Source organism: Panthera pardus, unplaced genomic scaffold, assembly GCF_024362965.1.
Source record: "Panthera pardus isolate Hobbes unplaced genomic scaffold, ASM2436296v1 HiC_scaffold_10, whole genome shotgun sequence".
NCBI lineage: Eukaryota > Metazoa > Chordata > Mammalia > Carnivora > Felidae > Panthera > Panthera pardus.
The window spans coordinates 38,264,436-38,285,650 of NW_026526655.1; the positions used below are offsets into that span (position 1 = coordinate 38,264,436).

At 39.8% G+C, this 21,215-nt stretch overlaps 1 protein-coding gene across 10 annotated transcripts in view; it reads left to right on the plus strand.

Annotated features, from left to right (window-relative positions):
• ANKRD44 (ankyrin repeat domain 44) overlaps positions 1–21,215 on the plus strand; it is a 324,230-nt gene that overhangs the window by 211,941 nt on the left and 91,074 nt on the right. For 4 of the 10 annotated variants that reach the window (XM_019428337.2, XM_019428342.2, XM_019428339.2 and 1 more), the window contains exons 11-16: positions 2,635–2,717; positions 3,809–3,926; positions 5,931–5,999; positions 7,630–7,770; positions 9,430–9,513; positions 13,332–13,443. In XM_019428337.2, coding sequence (XP_019283882.1) covers positions 2,635–2,717; positions 3,809–3,926; positions 5,931–5,999; positions 7,630–7,770; positions 9,430–9,513; positions 13,332–13,443 — 607 coding nt within the window. The remainder of the gene's footprint in view (positions 1–2,634; positions 2,718–3,808; positions 3,927–5,930; positions 6,000–7,629; positions 7,771–9,429; positions 9,514–13,331; positions 13,444–21,215) is intronic. The other 6 variants (XM_019428338.2, XM_053906648.1, XM_019428344.2 and 3 more) reach the window with 2 other exon arrangements.

Sequence of the window (21,215 nt, forward strand, 5' to 3'; positions counted from 1 at the left end):
TGGTTCTACCTCCTTTATCTTCTCAAGTTTACAAGTAGCAGGAAAAAAAGAATTAGCTAATGTAGAGTATGATGAATTATCTGAAAACAATGATGAAGTGTATGGAATATGTTACAATACTATTGCTGTTATACTATCATTTACACTTTTTATGTTTTTCCTAATTGGTTTCTTATAGATATTGATGCTATTTTCTCCAGTTCATTTGCTTGTATTATTGTATATAAAGATATATACTTTTTGTATCCTTAAAAATATATATTTTATTGCATATATACATATGTGTGTGCATATGTATGTATATATATGTGTTTAATATATAAAATTTTCATATATTTATATTTTACATATATTTGTACACACGTTTATATATTTTTATTAAAATTATTTTTTACTTTTTATTTATTTTTGAGAGAGAGAGAGACAGACTGTGAGCAGGGGAGGGACAGAGAGAGAGGGAGGCACAGAATCTGAAGCAGGCTCCAGGCTCTGAGCTGTCAGCATAGAGCCCGACATGGGGCTTGAACTCACGAACTGTGAGATCATGACCTGAGCAGAAGTCAGATGCTTAACCAACTGAGCCACCCAGGTGCCTCTTAAAATTATTTTTAACGAATGAGGAAAGGATCAAAGAAATCTTGAGAGATCCAATCTAATTTCAGGCACATTCTTTCAGGAACTTGAAACCATCCTAGAAAATATTGTTGTTCTCTTGAAAATATCCAGAGATATTCATATAATCATATATTTTTGCCTTACTTGCCCTAAACAAACAAAAATGGTTAGGTAAAGTCTCGTTGGCTTAAAATTCCATTTAGTAAGGTGTTTTTAAAGCATGTTAGACATTTTACAAAATTACTATGTTTCACTGGAATCAAGAGGGAACAATTTAAACAGCAGCATAGATAGAAAGGCTTCTCTCCCATCCCCCAACTCAACTCACTCTTCCTTCCATGAGCATCAAGGTTGTCACTGGTGCAATTGCTTTTCAGAATTTTTTTTGTAAATGATGAGAGAGGCAATTACAAGCAGTTCTCCTCCACATGACACTGCCCAGAAGACAAGCAAATTGCATCTCTTGATGGATGCCAGCTATTATATACACTGGGTTAGAAATCTCCATATAGGGAAAGAGAAACGAACAGAGGGAAGACTGAACAAAAACACCGATACGCAGAGAGAAGTTTTGACGGAAAGAGAGAGGTGGTTAATTGCTGGCAGACTCAGATTTGGCAAAACACTGCATACCATGAAATATCTGTGAATATGTAGATACTTTCACACATTCACACACATCATAATAGCTTTTAGGAGAGCAAATAAAATTCATGTATCTGAAACCTAACAAATTCAAACTGTATGTGGTTTTTAATGCAGTGTAGAATCTGAAAATGGCAACTTTATGGCAGAGAAGAAACTTAGGTCATTAATACTGCAGGTGTAAGTATACATACTAGTGTTATGCAGAGGATTTACAAAATCTGAAATACAGTGTTTGAATATAACAAGATGCTCTGAGAAATGAACACTAACATTATAAATGCTTATAAGTACACAGGAAACTCCTGATGATGCTGTTTGTTAGGAACTACAGTTCCGCACACGGCTTTGGGTCCTTGTTCGAGGAGAGGTGATGGGCAAGAGGAGGATTTGATTCTGAAAGCAAAAAGCACTGCCATCAGAAGGCTGCCGATCCCTTAAGGGATCATCCTGGGGACTGTTTTATGCTGGGGTATCAGTCCAAAAAGTCCTTTTCTAGATTCTTTCTGTAATACTGTTAGGGAAAATATGCTAGATTGATGAAATGTATGCAAGATAATGTTTACCGCTTCAGCACATTTTCATGACTCGTGTCCTGATGTGGGTTAATGTGCAATATAAAAGTTTATTAGGAAGATGACATTGCACCTGCAAAAGGTAAACACTAGTTTTTATTCTCATCCAAAGTTTTATTTTCAATAATACAGTCATTATTAATTCTTAGCAAAGTGCTTAGCACATAATGAGTCAATAGTATTTATTCATCAATTCAAGGAATAAAACAGGTTGCTGAGTAAAACAGGTTGCTGACATAAAATTGCTAAGCTGAAAAAAAAAGGTAAATTAATTCTCAGTGTAGAGTCACCATTTATAGGGAATATTCTCTTGAAGATATACATTCCTCGGGGCACCTGCGTGGCTCAGTAGATCATGATCTCACAGTTCGTGAGATCTACTCACGGTTCAAGCTCTGCTTTGGGCTCTGTGCTGACAGCTCAGAGCCTGGAGCTGCTTCAGATTCTGTGTCTCCCTCTCTCTGTCTCTGCCCCTCCACCCCTCATGCTCTGTCTCTCTTGCTCTCAAAAATAAATAAACATTAAAAAAATTTTTTTAGTTAAAAAGAAAAGAAGTTATACATTCCGTGTTGTTAGGGGTTTTTAATTCTGTTCTGGGTTTAGGATTTTATTTTTTTAAGAAAATGATTCCACAATTCCTGTCTGAGTGAAAGAATTATAAAATTATTTCAGGCAAGAGTCCCTAAGCGAGGTGTTGTGGATTTCATTTTCATCAGAGAACTTCTAGAAAGGTTGTTGTTCTTCTGCATGTATCTTGAGATCTGTTACCATTGAGCTGCTCCGTTCTTTTCCTCCTCAGGTGTGGAATCCATAGCATGTTCCCCTTACATTTAGCTGCCCTAAATGCTCACTCTGACTGCTGCAGAAAGCTGCTATCATCGGGTAAGTAACCCCATTACCACAGATGAGGCTTAATGTGTCCTGTAAATGAGCCAGACGGCTCTAGGTGTCCGATTAGAGTAAGTGGCTGCCTGCACTTCATGATATTCCTGACCTGGTCTGGGGACAGCTCCCAGCAGTACTTGGTGTTGTTACTGTTTGAGTGTCCGTATTCCTGCCCCAGAATGAGAGCCTTGTCTGTTTTTCACGTTAAAGCTTGGGTGATCCAGAGTGAGAGGCAGGAAGGGATGGCCGTAGCTTACCGGAAGTTTGTTGTAATCAGAAAAAACACCTTCGAGGCTGAAAATGGCGGATTTAACAGTTAATCTTTTCAACAAAGGAAAAAGGGCAATTCCCCACATTTTGACAGTAGAAATGTCATGTTACCTCCCCATTCTGTGGCCTCTGAAAAATCACTACAGTTCGATCCCCCTCCACCTATGTTTAATTTTTATTTTTTTAAATATGGGACTGTTTAGAACCAAGAAATTCCTTCTGGTTTGGAGCTTTGCTAATCTTTCTTATCACTGCTTCTGCCAACCTCCATGTATTAAGAAGTTCCTGGCTTTCAAAGGTGATAGAGGTCTGCAAGGCAAAGATTGTTTATGAATTAATTCAACAGACATCCCAGAGGCATTTTTTTCCTTTTAAGTGCTTTACCTATGGTTGATTCTGCTTTCACTGCTTTTGGCATGTTTAAAAATAATCCCTGCATGAAAGCATGTTTCCCAGATCTTAAACCAACTGGAAGCTAATAATACACATAAGAAAATATCTACTCCAGCATGTTAAGATTACTCCTTTGCTGTCCATGTTTTCTCCATGTGTTCTGTCTGCCTGTCTATTGCCCTACTTATCTCAAATTGGTTTCATAAATTTCTACCCTGGGATTGAAATATGGGGCTGTGGTTCACCCAGGGCTGAATGTGAAAATAAATTCTTCTAGACTTCACGGTTCTTCCTATAAAATTGCCAAGCTTGAGCAGTTACCATTCGTTTCCATGACAACCTCTTTCTGACTACAATTGCTTGCATTCTGGTTTTTCTACTAACTGATTTTTCTGTCTCTGCAATGTTTCTTGTGGTTTAACTAGGACAAAAGTATAGCATAGTATCCTTGTTTAGTAATGAGCACGTGCTGTCTGCAGGCTTTGAAATAGACACCCCAGATAAATTTGGAAGAACGTGCCTTCATGCTGCCGCTGCAGGAGGGTGAGTAGTTAGCAATTTCAGTTGTTATTTCATGACTTAACTCCTCTAATTTATCTTCATTGACTCAAGTTGTCTGTGAATCAAAGTCAATTTCTGTAGTAAGATGGGTAAAGAATCATTTCTACCAACACCAAATATCACTATCACTATTCCACTTGCAGATTAATTGTACGTTTGTTCTTCCAAAGAAAAATTCTTGGCCCATCTCATATAGAAAATCATTTTTCTTGTGTTTTCTCTTCTCTTCCTTTTCCTTATTTTTTTTAAATTGTAGGTCTTCAAGCCTTATAGAATGTGTATCTAGCTGATACGCTACCAAAAGAAAATAATTTGAGATTTGTTCCTAAGTTTTTCTTCTTTTGTTGTTGCTAGTAGATGGATGATGCGCAAGGGAATCCAAGATTGAATTAGTTCATGTTTATTTGCAGATATTTTTGTCCTTATTTCAAAGCTGATTTTTAAGTACTTAAATGGTTAAATGTGAACAAAGGTCAAGAAAACCCAAAGGATAGGCAAGAAATGATTTAATCCTTGCCTTTTTTTTTTTTTTTAAGTTGTAGAAAGCATGTTTTAATCAGGTACTCTTCTTCATATCAGTGGTGAAATTAAGCCTCTGATCAATATGTTATTGATATATGACCATATATTGACCAAACATGGCCTCTCTCAGATGACCTTGTTTGGGTAAGGTGTTAGTTCTTAATCAAGTTTCTAGTCCTTAAGGAGAAGCAATACCTCTCCATTTGTCATCTGTACATTATCAAAGGCATTACCTCTTTATCAGAGGTGGGTTGACTGTGAAACCTCAGGGCCTTTATTTGCATGGGTCCCTTCCAAAATCTTGTATTTAGTTTTATATTCATGGTTATGTATTATTTTTTAAATGAATCTCCCTCTACCCAACCCCTCTCCCCAAATGAGTCTCATGAGCCACACAACTAGATCTGCCTCTGCCCTTGATCCTTTGGGTTCATTCAGTAAGAGACAGGTGCCTATCAATGGGCACGCTACACAGACACGTAATGGTCTCAGAAAGTTCTTATATTTTATGACAGAAACAGCTAGTTCTCTGAGAGAGGTGACTACAAAGGGTGGATGGGGGGGGACCCTGCTCAGGTTCATCATTAATGAGATCATTTTTCATATTTAAATGATAATAAAATAGTAAATCTGAGACTACTTCTCAGCATTCCAAGTTTAAAACAATAATGGATGATTGTCTCTTTTTATGCCGACATTTGAAAAAAATATCAGACCTACACGGAAAGTGGAAACACACCATTCTGGATACATATCTGAAATTCCTAGTAGAATTAATATTTAGCTACATGCCCTTCAATAGGAAAATTCACTTCAGTGGGTCCTTTTTTCTTTACTAAATATGATTTATTGCTTCTGCAAATGACAAAGAAGCTTTGGAAGATCACTATGCTCCATTACATCACTTTTGGCCTTTTATTTTTTGCACATTTATTTACCTATATTACAAAGGCAGGGAAATGCAGCTGTTTTATTTTCCATTATGGAGAGTCTGGGTTGAAAACGGTTATCACAGTGAATTCATTCTGCTGTGATAAAAGGTAATGCTTCTCCATTCTGGCTCATTGTTTAAAGGTGATGCAAAATCATCATATGTTTAAGGGGTTATTTCCCAAACCCTTGATGCTTTTGAAAGAGAATTTCAGGATAAATGATGAAACCATCACTTAAAGGTTTAATCATGTAATAATAACCATGTAAAAATAATTAAATACCTTGGTCATGGAATTGAAAATGTTCCATCAGGCTCTTTAATGCATTGATTTATGGAAAAAGGAATTCCAGGAACTTTAGATCCTTGCAATATTACCTTCCTCATATGTTCACGTTGTTTTTGTGTTAGCAGAATTTAAAGCTGGAACTATCATTCCATCTTGGCCCACACTTCACCAAAAACAGCTCTTTCTGAAGGTAGCCCAGCAATTGACGTCTGCCATCTTAATAATGTTTTCCCTGTCTTTCTAGTAACGTGGAATGTATAAAACTCTTGCAGAGCAGCGGAGCAGATTTCCATAAAAAGGACAAGTGTGGGAGGTATGTAAACAGGGAACTCTGCTTCAAGTGCCTAAGTAAAAGGAGTGGGGAGCAATCCATCTGGAAATCATGTTATACTGAAATGGTAAACAGGGAAGCTAGCTGGGGAGATTCTGTCCTCAGAAGGAAATCCCTTTTTGTAGTGAAACACAACAAAGCAGGCACAAGCCCCAAGGAAGGCATCTCCTCTCACAGCTCTGTTTAGAAATGTCAGTGTGTCTTCTTCCAGTTTTTTTTTTTTTTTCCATGCATCTCTCTACCCCTCCTCTCCACATGCACCCTGGCTCTTGGAGATGCTACAGATGTCTTCTCTTACCAACCTACCTATGGTACTCCTACCACCCTTCCAGACTTAGGTTAAGTAACACCTCCCTCCCCTTCCCCTGGCACCCTCCATACTTCACAACTGAAGCACATATCACACTGTTCTAGTGGACTCTCTGTTTTGTCTCTCCTCTTACCTGTCCATGGCTCTCCTGAGGAACAGGACTGGATCTTGTAAAATACTTATAATTTACTTTTGGGGGGATGAAAGAGGAGAAAGTCAACTAGTAAAAGAGCCCATACATTGACTTTAAAATATAAAAGAGTGGTACTTGAAAATTAATCAATAGTTCTTGAAGTAAAGTTATTCACTTTGATATAAAGTAATTCATTTGATTATTATACCCTAAATATTGGCTAGGCACACCAGATAAACTGTTAAATAATTGGGGACTAAAAATAAGTAATATAAAATAAATTGCTTCATGTTTTTGCAATGCCTTACTCTTTATAAGGTGCATGTGTTTCTTATATATTACCCATTTGGTTTTTCATGGTCTCTCTATGAGATATATGGGGATGCTTATTATCCTTTTCTAATAGATGAATAAAAGTGGCTTGGAGAAACTAAATGAGTTATACATGTAATAAATTTACATGTGCATGTAAAATTCTAGGAATTTTAGACCTAAAATAGATGTTAGGGGACAGCTGCTCACAGGTCCTTATTGAAGCAAGGGTGAGCAAGCCCAGGCCCAGAGAGGGGATGTGGTTTGGTATAGCTCATGGGCATTGTTCTTCCCATTAACCTACATCCCTACCCCCACAGGGCTTGTAGTAATGGGTGCATCCAGGGGAGAGACAGATACTTTATAAAGGTAGTTTGGGCCCAGCTTGGGGAGGTCTTCCATTCCAGACTAAGGAATCAAGGCTTTGCTCAGTGGAGAGGACCGATGGCTTTAGAACAGGATGTCGTATGTGGGTATTGGACCTTAGAAAATCCAGTTCTTCATTCATACCAATTAGAAATAGATAGAAATTTGATTAGAGCTAAGGAGGCCAATAGGGATGGTATTGCAATAGTCTGAAAGAGCAGTAATGTAGATCGGAACCAGGATAGGCACTAGGAATGGAAAGAAAGGGTAGATCCTCAGGTAGGTGGCCGTGCCTGAAGCCACTGTCTTTGTATCCTCAGCTCCAATGTATAAATTCAAATGAAGGCATGTCCCTTGGCATCCACACTCTGAGAGCTGAAGAGCTTTCCCCACTCCCAGGAATAAGGCTGTCAGTGCTAATGCTGATGATGGGTGGGGGGAGGTCTGTTTTTCAGACTGAATGAAGTAAGAAATTGCTCTTTGTTTTTCAGGACGCCTTTGCACTATGCAGCTGCAAATTGTCATTTCCATTGTATTGAGACATTAGTGACCACAGGGGCCAACGTTAATGAAACAGATGACTGGGGACGGACAGCTTTGCACTATGCTGCTGCATCAGACATGGATAGAAAGTAAAAACAGCCTTGCTCAAATTTACTTTGGGGGTATGGCTACAGGGGGAGGGTTTACTCAGTTTTCTTCATACTGCCTCATGGAAACTGTGAGTGAAGAATCTCCCTCATCCAGGGCCAGAGGAGTTAGAATTGCCTCATCCCTAACCCCAGTTTTCCCATTCTGCTCTCTTTATGTTTGATTATTACGTGTCACTGCCCAATTATTTCTCTTCTCTCGTCTTTGGGTTGAATGCCAAGTGGAGTTGTCAAGCCCATGTTTTCAGTTCATTCGAGATCAGCTGTGATTTATTTTGTCATATACTGCAGTTGCCATCATCACCACTTAAATGCTTCATTGGCTCTCAAACTTACATTCGCTAATAAATACGTCACATGTCGAAAATATCCATCCATGTATAATCCCAATAGCCTTCAAATCCAGCGTTGGTATGTGTAAAATTGGCACTCTTTCCAAACCTGGGCAAGAATGCTCTATCAGGAGCTGGAAAGAGGAAGCTGGATGCCCTGGACATGTTTGGATTCTAGGTGTCCAGGGATGAAAAGCAGAAGTGAACCAGGTCAGGTGGAAATGGTGTGAGAGGTGCCCACAGCTTATGAGATTGTTCTCAAAGACTTGAGGACCAGGGCCTCCTTCAGAGGAATGCTTTTGGTGACCCTGTTTGGAGAACTATTGACTTACTTGCCACTCTGTGTTACGGAATTGATTCTGGGTCAGTGCTAAATTCTATTCGTATACAGCAGTGGCTTTTAAATATTTTACACAGTGACCCACGGTAAGAAATACATTTGATGTCATGACCCAGTATATGTACTCAAATATATAGGTTTTAAATACCTATATGTCTATATAGATGTGTGTGTGTGTGTAAAAAGGAGGCAGAATTTCATAAAACCATATTTACTTTTACTATGTGTGATCATTCTGATATTTTCTCTTTTATCTTGTTAAAAAAAAACCCTAATTACTGCAGTCTACTAAATTAATTTCATAATTCCATAATGGATTATAATCCATATTTCCAGTTTGGGAAACACTATTTTTCTTTTTATGTTTACATAATATTGGCAAATCTGATGTTCCTACACTCTGGGTCCCGTAGACCCATAGGTTATTAATTCGACAAACATTTATTGAGACCTTACTACATAGCAGGCTCTATGCTGCTCACTTAGAAAAGAATGTGGGAGCAAGTACACTTCAATGTTAAAGCTGAGAAAGGAATCCTATGTGATGAAGAATTTCTCTGTCAGTTGAAGAGTGACTAGAACCCCATTCCTGGATAAGTGAGATGCTGAACTGACAAGGAGGCAACAAGGAATGTGGTAGGAGTCAGGGAGGTCTAAGCTAAATTGCCTCCTATTTACTTGGGGAGTTTAGGATATTTATAGAGGGGAGGACGACTTAATTGTTGTCTTCCTTACTGAAACCAGGGTGGAAATTCTAGGAAAGTCATGTTCTCAGTTGGGTTTCTTGGGAGAGAATAGATTTACTGGATGGCCTTTAAGAGAACCACGTAGATCCTCAATGAAAATCAGGAGTGCTTATTTCTTTTGGGTTGGGGGAAAAGTTGTTGAGATAGAAGTTGTACCAAAATCACTAGCAGCTTTGCCATTAAAACAAATAATTGTAATTTTTTTTCTTTCCCTTATGTTGAGAAGTAAGACTATCTTAGGAAATGCCCATGAAAATTCAGAAGAACTTGAAAGAGCCAGAGAGCTGAAGGAAAAGGAAGCCGCATTGTAAGTTTCTTCTCAGCTTAAAGCACAAGTTGTAATTACTGATGCTTGTCTGCTTTTCTGGGTTGTCACGTAGGGCAGCCCTTGCTATTCTAGGGTTTGATTTGGGATATTGAGGAAGCGATATGGGCTTGCCTTTAGTGAAGAGGAAATGGTTCTTTTAATATATCCCTTAATTATGCTATTTTTACACAAGGAACTCTTCCTAAAATTGAACCTTTTGCCAAGACCATCACTGTGATTGGTTAGCAGTTTTTAGGAACAGGTGTCTTAAATATCATTTTTGACTGCCATGCATCATATGCCTCAGGGGACACATTAAGCCTCCTCTCAGGCCATCAGCTCTCCTTTAATGACCTGGGGGTAACTATTTACCAGGTCCTATAAATAAATGTTTTGAAATTTCAGCGTGCAATACTGTGGTTGTGTTCTCCCTCCCCTCCCCAACCCACAAACATCAGCTCACAAACAGTCCTTCACTCTTTCCCACAACTTCTCCTGCCCCACCTCATCCCACCTCTCTCTCTGGCTTCTGGCAGAGACTTAGCTAGTACTGTGACAAGGGCCAGAGTCCCTGCCATCACCCAGGGGGGTTGATGCACAGGAAGCTGTAATGCCTCATCCTCTGAGAGTCCTTGTGCAACAAAGCAGAGTGTGAAGGTTGTGCTCTGCTCAGTGCAGTAGCCAGCGTGTCGCTGGTGTTCAGTGACTGTTAAACAAATGAACAAAGGAATGATTACTGCCCACACTTTGTGTCCTGCCTCCTTGAAACTAGTGGATACAGTTCTCTTAAGAGTCTGCACCCACACAGTTCCTAACTTGTTTATTCTCTTCTCCAGTTGTCAGAAGAACCAATTTCTTTGTGACCTGAAGGCTTGTGTCCCCTCTAGGGTCTTCCCACTGTCCACTGGGCTGTCCTCCCAGGTCCAGACCATTGTGGAAGAGAAGTTAGAAAGTGTGGCCCTGATACAGTTTGTGGGACGTAACTTGGGCTGTTACTGGGGTGGGGACAGGAAACATGGCCATGAGTAAAGCAGAATGACCAAGGTTTTGCCCTAATATTCCAAACTTAATAATATTCAAAGACTGTAGAATTTTAAGCCACATCAGCCAGCACCCCCTTCTCCAGTGAAATCGTGCCAAGAACAGCCCTCTTACCCTCTTACGGCTGATGGAGAGGGAAAAAGCAGGACAGGCAAGGGAGGCAGGGAACCAGGCTTCCTGAGAGCTCTTCCAAGCAGAGAGGCTACATCTCTCATCCAGATACATCTCTGACTTAACGTGCAGGTCTTGATTTTGCAGCGCAGGTGCCCAAAGTGGTAGCCACAGCCCTGGGAGGAGAAGAGATAAGCATCCCCAGTTAAAACTGGAATGTATTTTCCCTTGGAAACGATATGGAGAATATTCAAATTCTACAGTGCTGTTGTTTTTTCAAATCACACTGCTGGTAGTATAGTTCAGCTATATCCTGGGGTAAATGACACTTTGGGAGCAATTCCAAGTTTTTTCCGAATTACGTATTAAATCCGCCAACTGGCTTTTTACAATGTGACTCTTTCAGGAGCTGGGGGTTGTGAATCCACTAGAACCCTTTTCCTATTGAATGATTTTATTTCAAGAGCCAAATTCTATTTAAAATGAGTCATACCTGGGATCCCGTCCATGGACATTTAATTGCCAAAATAAAAAAAGACTTCCTTTTAAGGTACAAATCACCAAAGACAGAATGATATCAGAACTCCAATAATAGTTTGATTTATTATGGAGCATTTGATGGATAAATCAGGTAACTTGTAGATATTTAGTGTAAAAAATTTGTGTCTTTTATCAGTTTTTCTAGAAATTAAAATATCTGTGTTAATCGTCTCTATGTGTGACTTATTTACTCCTTTTGCCTTATGCCAAAAGATAGGTAAGTGTTTGAGTCACAGGATGATGTATGGAAGTGTTGAATTATTGTATTGTACACCTGAAATTAATATAACACGGTATGTGAACTAACTGGAATTAAAGTAAAAACTTTAAAAAAAATAGAACCAAAAATAAAGTGTTTGAGGAAACAATAGGCATTTTCCCTTGGATGGTCTTATTTAATGTACATGCTTCCATTGCATATTTTGATGTAAGTATAATTCGAGCATTTGAGAATTTTGATTTGAGTATGAAATTGAATCAGCTTGACCTTGTAGAGGACACATTTGTCCCACTGCCATGGATATAAAACTGAAATTATGGAGTGGTGCTTCCTGACTACTTATTCTCTCTTTGACCAGAAGACCTTGAACAGAATTCCTACATCCCCCGGCACTTGTGTCCTGGGCTTTGGGGCATTTCAGCCAAGTTGGAGCCACATCACACCCCTACCTCCAACCCATTGTAAAGATTGTGGCTCTTTTAGAAAAATTATAATTCTTTCCGAAAAGGCTTTCTAAGTTTATTATTAATTATTTTGTTCTAGTCTATACATAGTGATGCAATTTAAGCGTCTGTCTTCAGATGTGGTTACTGAGTTAATCTTTTATATTTTTTAAGTGTTCGCCCGTTCCTTTAATCTTTTTATTATTTGGGCTATTCTTAAGTTCTTTTGCTGTTGTTATTTTCTTATTCTTCCTAATTTTCATTTTCTAACCTTTGGATTGATGGTAGTCTCCAATAGCAAGGTTAAAAGTAGATCCCTCTCTCTTGCTGTAATGGCCTGACCACTTCTTTGTTACATTTGAGAGCTCATCTTTTGAACGTGGAACTCAAAATCTCATTACTCAGTAATCCTGACGACAGACAGGTTCTGTACTTTAAGGTGAAAAGGAAAAAGAGAATTATTCTTTATTATGCTAAGTGAAGTAAGTCAGAGAAAGACAGATATCATATAATCTCACTTATGTGTGGAATCGAAACAACAAAACAGGTGAACAAACAAACATAACCAGACACAGACTCATAAGTACAGAGAACAAACTGGTGGTTGCCAGAGGATAGGGGCGGAAGAATGGGCAAAATAGGTAAAGGGGATTAGAGATACAAATTTCCAGTTGTAAAATAAATAAGTCATGGAGATGAAAAGTGCAGCACAGGGAATCAATAATATTGTAGTAACATTGGTGACAGACGGCAGCTACACTTGCTGTGGTGAGCACAGCATAATGTATAGAATTGCTGAATCACAATGTTGTACACCTGAAACTAATATACAATTGTATGCAAACTATAAAAACAAAACCAATCAATGCAGGAAGAGACAAATGGATTATTGTAACAGAACAGAGTCCAGAAATGAGCCCATGTATGGATAAACATGCAATAATTGATAATGACATTAAAACAACTCAGTGAAGAGGGGATAGTACTTTCAATAAATTGAGGTGGGGGACGGTACTTAACTACCCTCTTGTTCCTAAAGCTTTTCCTGAATTCTAGAATGGCTATTTTAAGCTGAAGTAAAGATGGATACAGAAAACACAAACATGTAAAACTTTTAATACATAAACCTTCATTGCTGTAGGATATTTTTAAAAGTTTATTTATTTTGAGAGAGAGAGAGGGGGGAACAGAGAGGGGGAGAGACGGAATCCCAAGCAGGCTCTGCACTGACAGTACAGGGCTCAAACTCATGAACTGTGAGATCATGGCCTGAGTCAAGATCAAGAGTTAGAAGCATAACCGACTGAGCCACCCAGGCACCCCATTGCTGTAGGACTTTTAAAGAAACACTTAAATCCACAAAGTGCTTTGTGGAACATTTATAACAGGAGAATATTTACAATAATTATAACTTTTACTCTAGAGATGTTTTCTAAAATAACACCCCATTTTTATACTTGCAGATGTCTAGAGTTTCTGCTTCAAAATGATGCAAACCCATCTATCCGGGACAAGGAAGGTTACAATAGCATACATTATGCTGCTGCCTATGGCCACAGACAATGTCTGGAATTGGTAAGCTGTTCTGTCTTGTTTTGTTTCCTCTAACACACACACACACACACACACCACACCACACACAGACCCAACCCTGAAAATGCCGGTCTTAATCTCTCACAGATGCCCTCACTGCCTAATTAAGTCCCCACTAGAAATCACCTTGAAGATATTCTGTGGTAAATGATTATATGTTTACTTTACAACAGGTAGATCTCAATGTTTCATTTCTGTGCATCCTAATCTCACAGCTACTGCTTTTCATATTAACTTGGACTAGGAATGTTAGACCTCTGTATGGACAGTTTGTATTTTAAAGATAATTTGGATGTATCAAAGAGGTTCAGTATATATTTCCAGTCACACTTATCACCCTATGTGTTGTAAGATGACTTACATAGCTGCTAGGCATATGGGTTTGTCATGGTCCCACATTTGTAGTCTAGAGAGAGAAATTGACAAGGGCTCAACAGCAAAATTTATTGGAATTTCCAAACTGCCCCAAATTTCAAACCTGCAGCTATCGAAAAACACCTGGGGTTTTGGAGTCAGAAATTCTTCTACTGGTATAGGTCATCAGACACAAACTTAAATGACCACAGGGACAGAAATGGAAAGTAAGCCAGTGAAGTGAGCCCAGGTGTAGAGCAATAGGGAGCAGTGGGGACTGTGGCCAGTAGGACATGTTATGTCTAAAGGGAGAAACAGCCAGTCAGCTCCAGTGAGTGAGATCAGGTGGTAATTCATACTCAGGGATGAACTCCAGTGTTTCAAGGAAAGCTAGAAATGTAGACTTTTTATGTGAAATTTCCTATTTCAAAAACACTGGGTGGACCAGGAAGAAAAACTACAGATTTGTGGTTAAATCCTGGCTGCTGGCCACCATTTGTCATCTCCTGAGCATCGCCCATGGGTCAGCTTCACTAGGACGCATGGGGCATCCCAAACTCACTATCTTTGGTCCATTGGTAGGTGCCACCTTCCTCAGTGGACTCCAACTCTTTTCCTTGTCTTTTTAAAAGGAGTAGTCCTGGGGAGACTGGGTGGCTCAGTCGGTTAAGCAACCAACTTCAGCTCAGGTCATGATCTCCCAGTTTGTGAGTTCGAGCCCTACATCGGGCTCTGGGCTGACAGCTTGGAACCTGGAGCCTGCTTTGGATTCTGTGTCTTCCTCCCTCTCTCTGCCCCTCCCTGCTCATGTTCTGTCTCTCTCTCTCCTTAAAAAACAAATAAACATTTTTTTAATTTAAGAAATACATAAATAAATGGAGTAGTCCTACTTTTCAGAGTTATTGAGGAGATATGTTTGAGAAAACACTTGCACTTTATCAACTGCACAATCTATTAAGGAAGGCCTGAGGCGGAAAGCCAGCAAGCAGTTGTGTCAGTGCCTCCATAGAAATGACTGAATGATGTTCTAGCTGGTTCCTTTACCTTTGACCTTGCTGCCAGATTTAAGTGGTTCCACTTAGGGTCATTCTTACTATATTTTTCTTAACCGTGAATGTGGGGAAATGTTCATAAACATTTGAAAATAGAGAGGTGATTATTCTGGTGTTGCTAGGTGTGGCATTTATTGGTGAATTATATCTACCATCATCATTCTTGAAGACTTCTAAGTCTCCTTTCCTGAGGTTCTCGTGGTTGCTGAAGACTTCCTTGTTTGACCTTGAAGGTGTCATTTTCCCCCTACTCCTGATTCTGTTATAGTTCCCCTTCCAGTTACAGAGGCTGCAAACGAATTACCCCAAAATTAGTGGCTTAAAACAACAGCAATTATTTAATATCTCTTATTGATCAGGAATTCAGGAGTGGCTGAGCTGAGTAGTTATTGTTAAAGATATCCTGTGAGATTACAGACAATGTCTGAGGCTGGGATAATCTCAAACACTTCTTCATTCATGTCAGTTACCTGGCTTGTAAGATTTAAATAGCTTCTGTGGGGCTTCTGTCTGTGGTTTTCTCTAGCATGGTGGTTTCAGAATAGCTGGATATCTTACGTGGTGGCTCAGGGATCAAAAGGAGTGATCCGGAAGATCACTTCAGGGATCCAGAAGAGAGTGGGAGACAGCCAGTGTGAGAATGAATGAGAGAAAGACAGTATCAGTCTTAATGATCTAGCCTTGAAGGTCACACAGGGTTACCCTAGAGAGGAGAAGTAGACTCCACCTTTCAAAGGGAAGAGTGTCAAAGGATTTATAGACATATTTTAAAACCATCCAGTTTCCTAGGAAGATGTAGAAAGCCAATGATTTCATAGCCTTCTGTAAGATGGACTTTAATGGAGAACCACAAGTGGCCAAGGGGCAATGCTTTATCTTATAGATGGGCAAACCAAACCACAGGGCATTAACTGGTTTGTGCCAAAGACATAGCCCTGGTCAGTGGAAGAAGCAGTCTCATGAATCAGGATTCCTGATTTAAAAAACAAAAAATATTTTCTATACCATGCTGCTTTCCATTGCAGGGCAAAGCTCTACCACCACCCAAGCCTTTTCAGCATAGAGCAAAAGCTTGGAAGGAACTGGTTAAGATGTAAGACAGGGTCACTTCTGCCTCCCAACACCAGCATTGCTGTGGAAGTTGATCTAGACCTATCACCATATAGGACTCTATGTTTAGGTCCCATATAAGAAAGGCTCCTCCCAAAGTTTGTACGTGTGTGTGTCTGTGTGTTTAGTAATCAGTGGCAGAGAGTGAAGGCTTACTATTGTTACTACCCGTCATAAGCCTGCATTCCAAAATGTACTTAAGACACAGCTGTCTTTAATTGGTCTTCTCTATGAAAACCACATGTCATAACTGGACATACAAACTTTTATTACAAAGTTATTATAGTCTTAATAACTTTGCTGTTTTAAAGTACTTTGAGGAGTTATCTTTAATCCCATAGCATGAGTAACTCTGAGAATGATTGTTCTGTAACATTTTCTTTCTATGTAAATAATATATTGCATATTATTTTCATTTTTCAGGAAAGCCATTTCAGGGCCACTATTTCTGTTATCCAACGAAAACATTTTCTGTCCCTAAGAAGGTTTTGGAAGTTCTGTCTAATAATGAAATTACCCCTTGATTATATCAAAACTTGCCCTATGTGATTTACAAAGAAATGATTATTCTTGGCAATTTTAAGACATTCAAAAGTGGGTAGGGAAAGTATTCAGTGGTCTTAATTTGTACTGTCAGCTGAGAAAGCCAGACTATCAATATAAATTGGTAGAAAGGTCATCATTGTTTGCTTTCAGGAAAGGACCTCAGTGGGTTATTTATAACACAGACAGGATGAAAATTCTCCTCATAACCCTGAATGATTGTGGTTGTATGGAACGTTCTGTATATTTCCATTTTGGAATGCATCCTCCAATTCCTCTTGGGGTGTGGTTCAACTAAGCAGAGATCCTAAGCAAGCTATCAACATTCTTGTACCTGCTCCCTCCCACTCAACACACAGTCCTGAGCTCTCCCCTAGGACCAGCATCATAGAGCCAGACCACTGCAGGCATCTTAGCCATACTGCTGGCTCGCAGCACTGTGAACAGATTTGGGAGTGGCTGAGACCACCACTAATGGCATTTACTACATGTTCGTCACATGCCAGGGATGCCATTTAATTATTTTTTCTTTCAGTTTTATTGAGATATATTTGACAACAACATATTAGGTTAAGGTATACAGCATAATGACTTGACTTACATGTATCGTGAAATAATTACCACAATAAGTTTAGTTAATATCTATTACCTCATATAGACACACACACACACACACACACACACACACACACACACACACACACACAAAAGAAAAGAAAAAGAAAAGGAAGTGTTTTTTTCCCTTGTGATGAGAATAAGGCTTGTTCTTTTAAAAAAATTTTTTTTAATGTTTATTTATTTTTGAAAGAGAGAGAGGGTGGGGGAGGGTCAGAGAAAGGGGGCACAGAAGATCCAAAGCAGGCTCTGCACTGACAGCAGTAAGCCTGATACAGGGCTCAAACTCACAAACTGTGAGATCATGACCTGACCCAAAGTCGGATGCTCAACCAACTGAGCCACCCAGGCACCCCAGGCTTGTTCTTGATACAAGAAGTAGGGTTTTTGAAGGGCGGCTTTTCTAATTTATACTCCCTGTCTCTTTCTCTAGGACCACAATACCCTCAAATTCCTTAAAAGCCCCATTTCTTTGGGTGCTAGATATTAAACCACCTCACTTTGGGTGGTTTCTAGCACTTTGTGTGCTAGAAAGTAAACCACCTCACCAGTATGCTAGGTGGTTCATTCCTCATACTCACCACTGCCATGCCAGTCTGCTCCCTCATCTCACCACACAAACACCCCTGTCCTTCAGGGGGGTGGGGGATCCTTTTAACAAATCGATCCTGACTCTGTGCCAGGTGCTAGAATTACGCCAGTGAAAGACATGTTTCTAGTAGCCCTGAATGGCTTACTTGAGCCTCACAGCAGGAAGTATGCAGGGAATCATTTCTTTATGTCTCATTGCCTAGCCTATGTTTCTGGCCTGTGGAGGGAGTGGAGCAAATCAGTATTCATAGCCCCTGAACCTCTCCTGTGAGACCAGGGCCTTAGTCCTTTGGGAGCCTGTATAGCATTGAAGAGGGTGGGTGGCCTTCGGAGCCAGCTGATTAGTAAGGTTGGTAACATTTGTCTTTCACTTCTCTTCTCATCTAGTTGAGCAATTATTGTGATTATGCATATCATTAAATATGTATCATTAATTTTGATGCAGATTTTACTTGACTCTGACATTTAACTTGGTATGGGCTTACTTGGCATTCATGCTTCATGGCTCCTGTCTGTGATCATAAGCTTAGAATTTATAAACCATACTTTGTGTTCAGCCTATTTTGCTGTAATCAAAAGGGAACAGAAATTATTTTAGTCATTTTCATTCTACTTCCCTTATATAAAGTTATATGGAATTCATTCCTTGAGCAAACAACTTCTAGAAAGTAGTATGAACTCCTTAGCCTTGGTAGAATAGCCAAGGCTCGGGATTCTGCCAAGTTTGCCTACTTAGGCCAGTGTTCTCAGCTGGTTGTGATCAAAAATGTATGTACTGTGGGTACAAGCAAAAATCTCCCCACAAATACATACTGAGAGCTGTGATAAGTCATAATCAATTGAGCTCAAAATATCAAAGCAGAATGAAAGAGACTTGGCTAATAAAGCATCTCATGTCTGAATACAACTTATGTCTGAGCGGAGGAATGGAGTTGGCAAAGGAGAGCCCTGTGCCTCCCCTTTCTTGGAATGCATCTTACTAGCTCTGAAGGGAAAAATTACAGAATCATGCCCCTATTTGGAATTTGTGAGTTTATATTGGCGTGCTGCTTTTCTTTTATAGTATTAAAGATTTGTCTGTGAACATAAAGATCTTTGTGGCTTTGTTATTGAAATGGAAAAATGTATGTGCCAATATAATTACGTAAATTGCCTGCAGAAATTTAGAAAGATTGTTTGAAAACTCCAGGCCTGTGATTAAATTCAGTCCGAGATTATACCATGCCAAATTACTTGGAATTTGGCTCCTTCCCTGGGACCTTCGCCTCCTTTCACTGTTACAAGCTAACTTGAACTTCAACTGTGAGAGTCTGTGGGGATGACAGACGCCCCTACATGTCTCTCCAAGGAGTTTCTGGGATTCTCTGAAGATAAGTATAACTTGGGCAACTGAACTCTGAAATTATGCTGCTTTGAGATAAACTACTTAATGTTTTGGTTGGTTCTTGCGTTTATCACAGGACCTTAGGAAACCATTACTACATGGCTCTGTATAAGATGTTCTTACATTGGCAATGTCTAATTAAGCTTCTGAAGGCTGAGAAAGCAGTGAAAAAGAGGAGGGTTACAAGCAGTCATCTAAATATGAGAAGATGAAAAACCAGCAAACATGAACCCCAGCCCCAAACAAGTCCCTGATGATGTTTTTCTGTCCCCAGAGGTGCATGTCAGAGATGTACCTGGAGGTGTATATGACCTCCCAGCAAGAAGACTTCCAATGGGCAGAGGAGACCTCAACAATGCTGGTCTTGTTTTTTTCTCCTAATTTAGTTGAAGAGAAACATAAAATCTTATGAGGAACTCTCAGGGAGGGAATGGAGGGGTGGGCACAGATCTTTTGATGCCACTGGCAGCCTACTGGGCTAGCAATATAAATGTAAAAACTCACAAAATTTGAATCAGAATGTGACATGAATCTGTATTCAGAAGACTGGAATAGACAATATTTTATGACACAATGTTTCATTTATTTCTTTGTAATACAGCAGAATTTTTGTGTGTGTCTTTACTGTGAATGAATTTGGCAATCGATGAAGGAATCATTCAACCAGGTGTATGCCCCAGGAAAGTGGGGCATTTCATTTCATTTCATGGGGCACATGACATTTCACATTTCAGAGTGAAATACAAATGTTCCAACCCATGGCCTCCTTCCCCATTTAAGAAGTTGGAGATCCAAGAGCAGATTTCTTTGGAGACAGGTCTGCTATGAATCCCACTGCTGCTCCCCTCCCACCATAGCAGAGGCTAAGGATGATTTCACCTGACCCCAAGCCCAGTGACAGAAGCTTCAAGGAGATTTCTTGGATCCCTGATATGTGTTCCATGAAATTTAGGGGCCGGTAGACTGGCATATGATAAATCTGAAGACTAAATAGCTCTGACCAGAGGTTGCTTGCCAACAAACCAGAGGTCTGTGTTTGAGAAATACTCCATCCCCACCAATGATGGGTCAGACGCGTACATTTCCTAGTGTCCAAATGTGAGCCAAGGGCCAGAGCCGGGTTGGCATTCTCCTAGATCCTATTCAAGAGTGAGGAGACCCAGGCTGCCTGGAGAGGAACGTGAGCTATCAGCAGAGAGGTGCATTCATACGGGGAGAGGAAACTGCAGGTGAGAGGTCCCAGGGATGGGGGTGTTGCTGGAGAACCTACATAAGCATCCCAGAGAGACAGTTTTAAACATCTGACCTGGACAGAGAATGTCACTGCCAGAAGGGTGCCAGTCAGTCAGACCATGGTCCGTGTCCCCTTCTGTGTCCTCCTTTCCCCAACTCTTCTAGTCCTGGAGGAGGCAGAGGCAGACAATGAGGGTAAAGGAGGAGGAGGAGCCTGAGGCTGGGGAACAGAGAAGTCAGTCTTGTCTCCTTCCTTCCCCACTGCAGCCTATGCAGGAGGCATAGAGAAGCTTCAACATTAAACAGCATTCAGTTTGTGATTACTACACTAGAGTAGGTGTACTACTTACTGATATGAACTTATACTTGTAACTAAAGTGCCTGAGGAACTTTTTGTTATTGGCTAGAGATTTTATCTGGTAGCAGGAAAAGGAAGCAGGAAAAGAAGTAGCTCCATAAAGGAGATTAGACCTGGGGTGGGGAGAAGGAGAATTAAGTTCGTGTTTGATTATACCCCATGGCTCACTGGTTCAGTACAAAGTCACACACTTAGAATCATTGTTTTAGGAAAGATGAATGCCCAGCTGTAAGGTAGAATAAACAATTATCCTTTAAATGTATGTGGATTTAAATACCAACTGGGTAAGACAGAGGTTTTAGTAATCCCACACACTTATCAGGTGCCCAAAATTGTGGAACAAATTAAAAACACTTATGAATGATTAAGCTTGACTTAGTGATAAAACTTAAATGCTATTTTATAACTATTGTGATAACTGTCCTGTTAGGAAGGTATTTCATAGAAGAGACACAGGTGAGAGAAGAAATGAAAATTTACTTTTCTGTGGTTTGGCCTTTTCTTTAGATTTGAT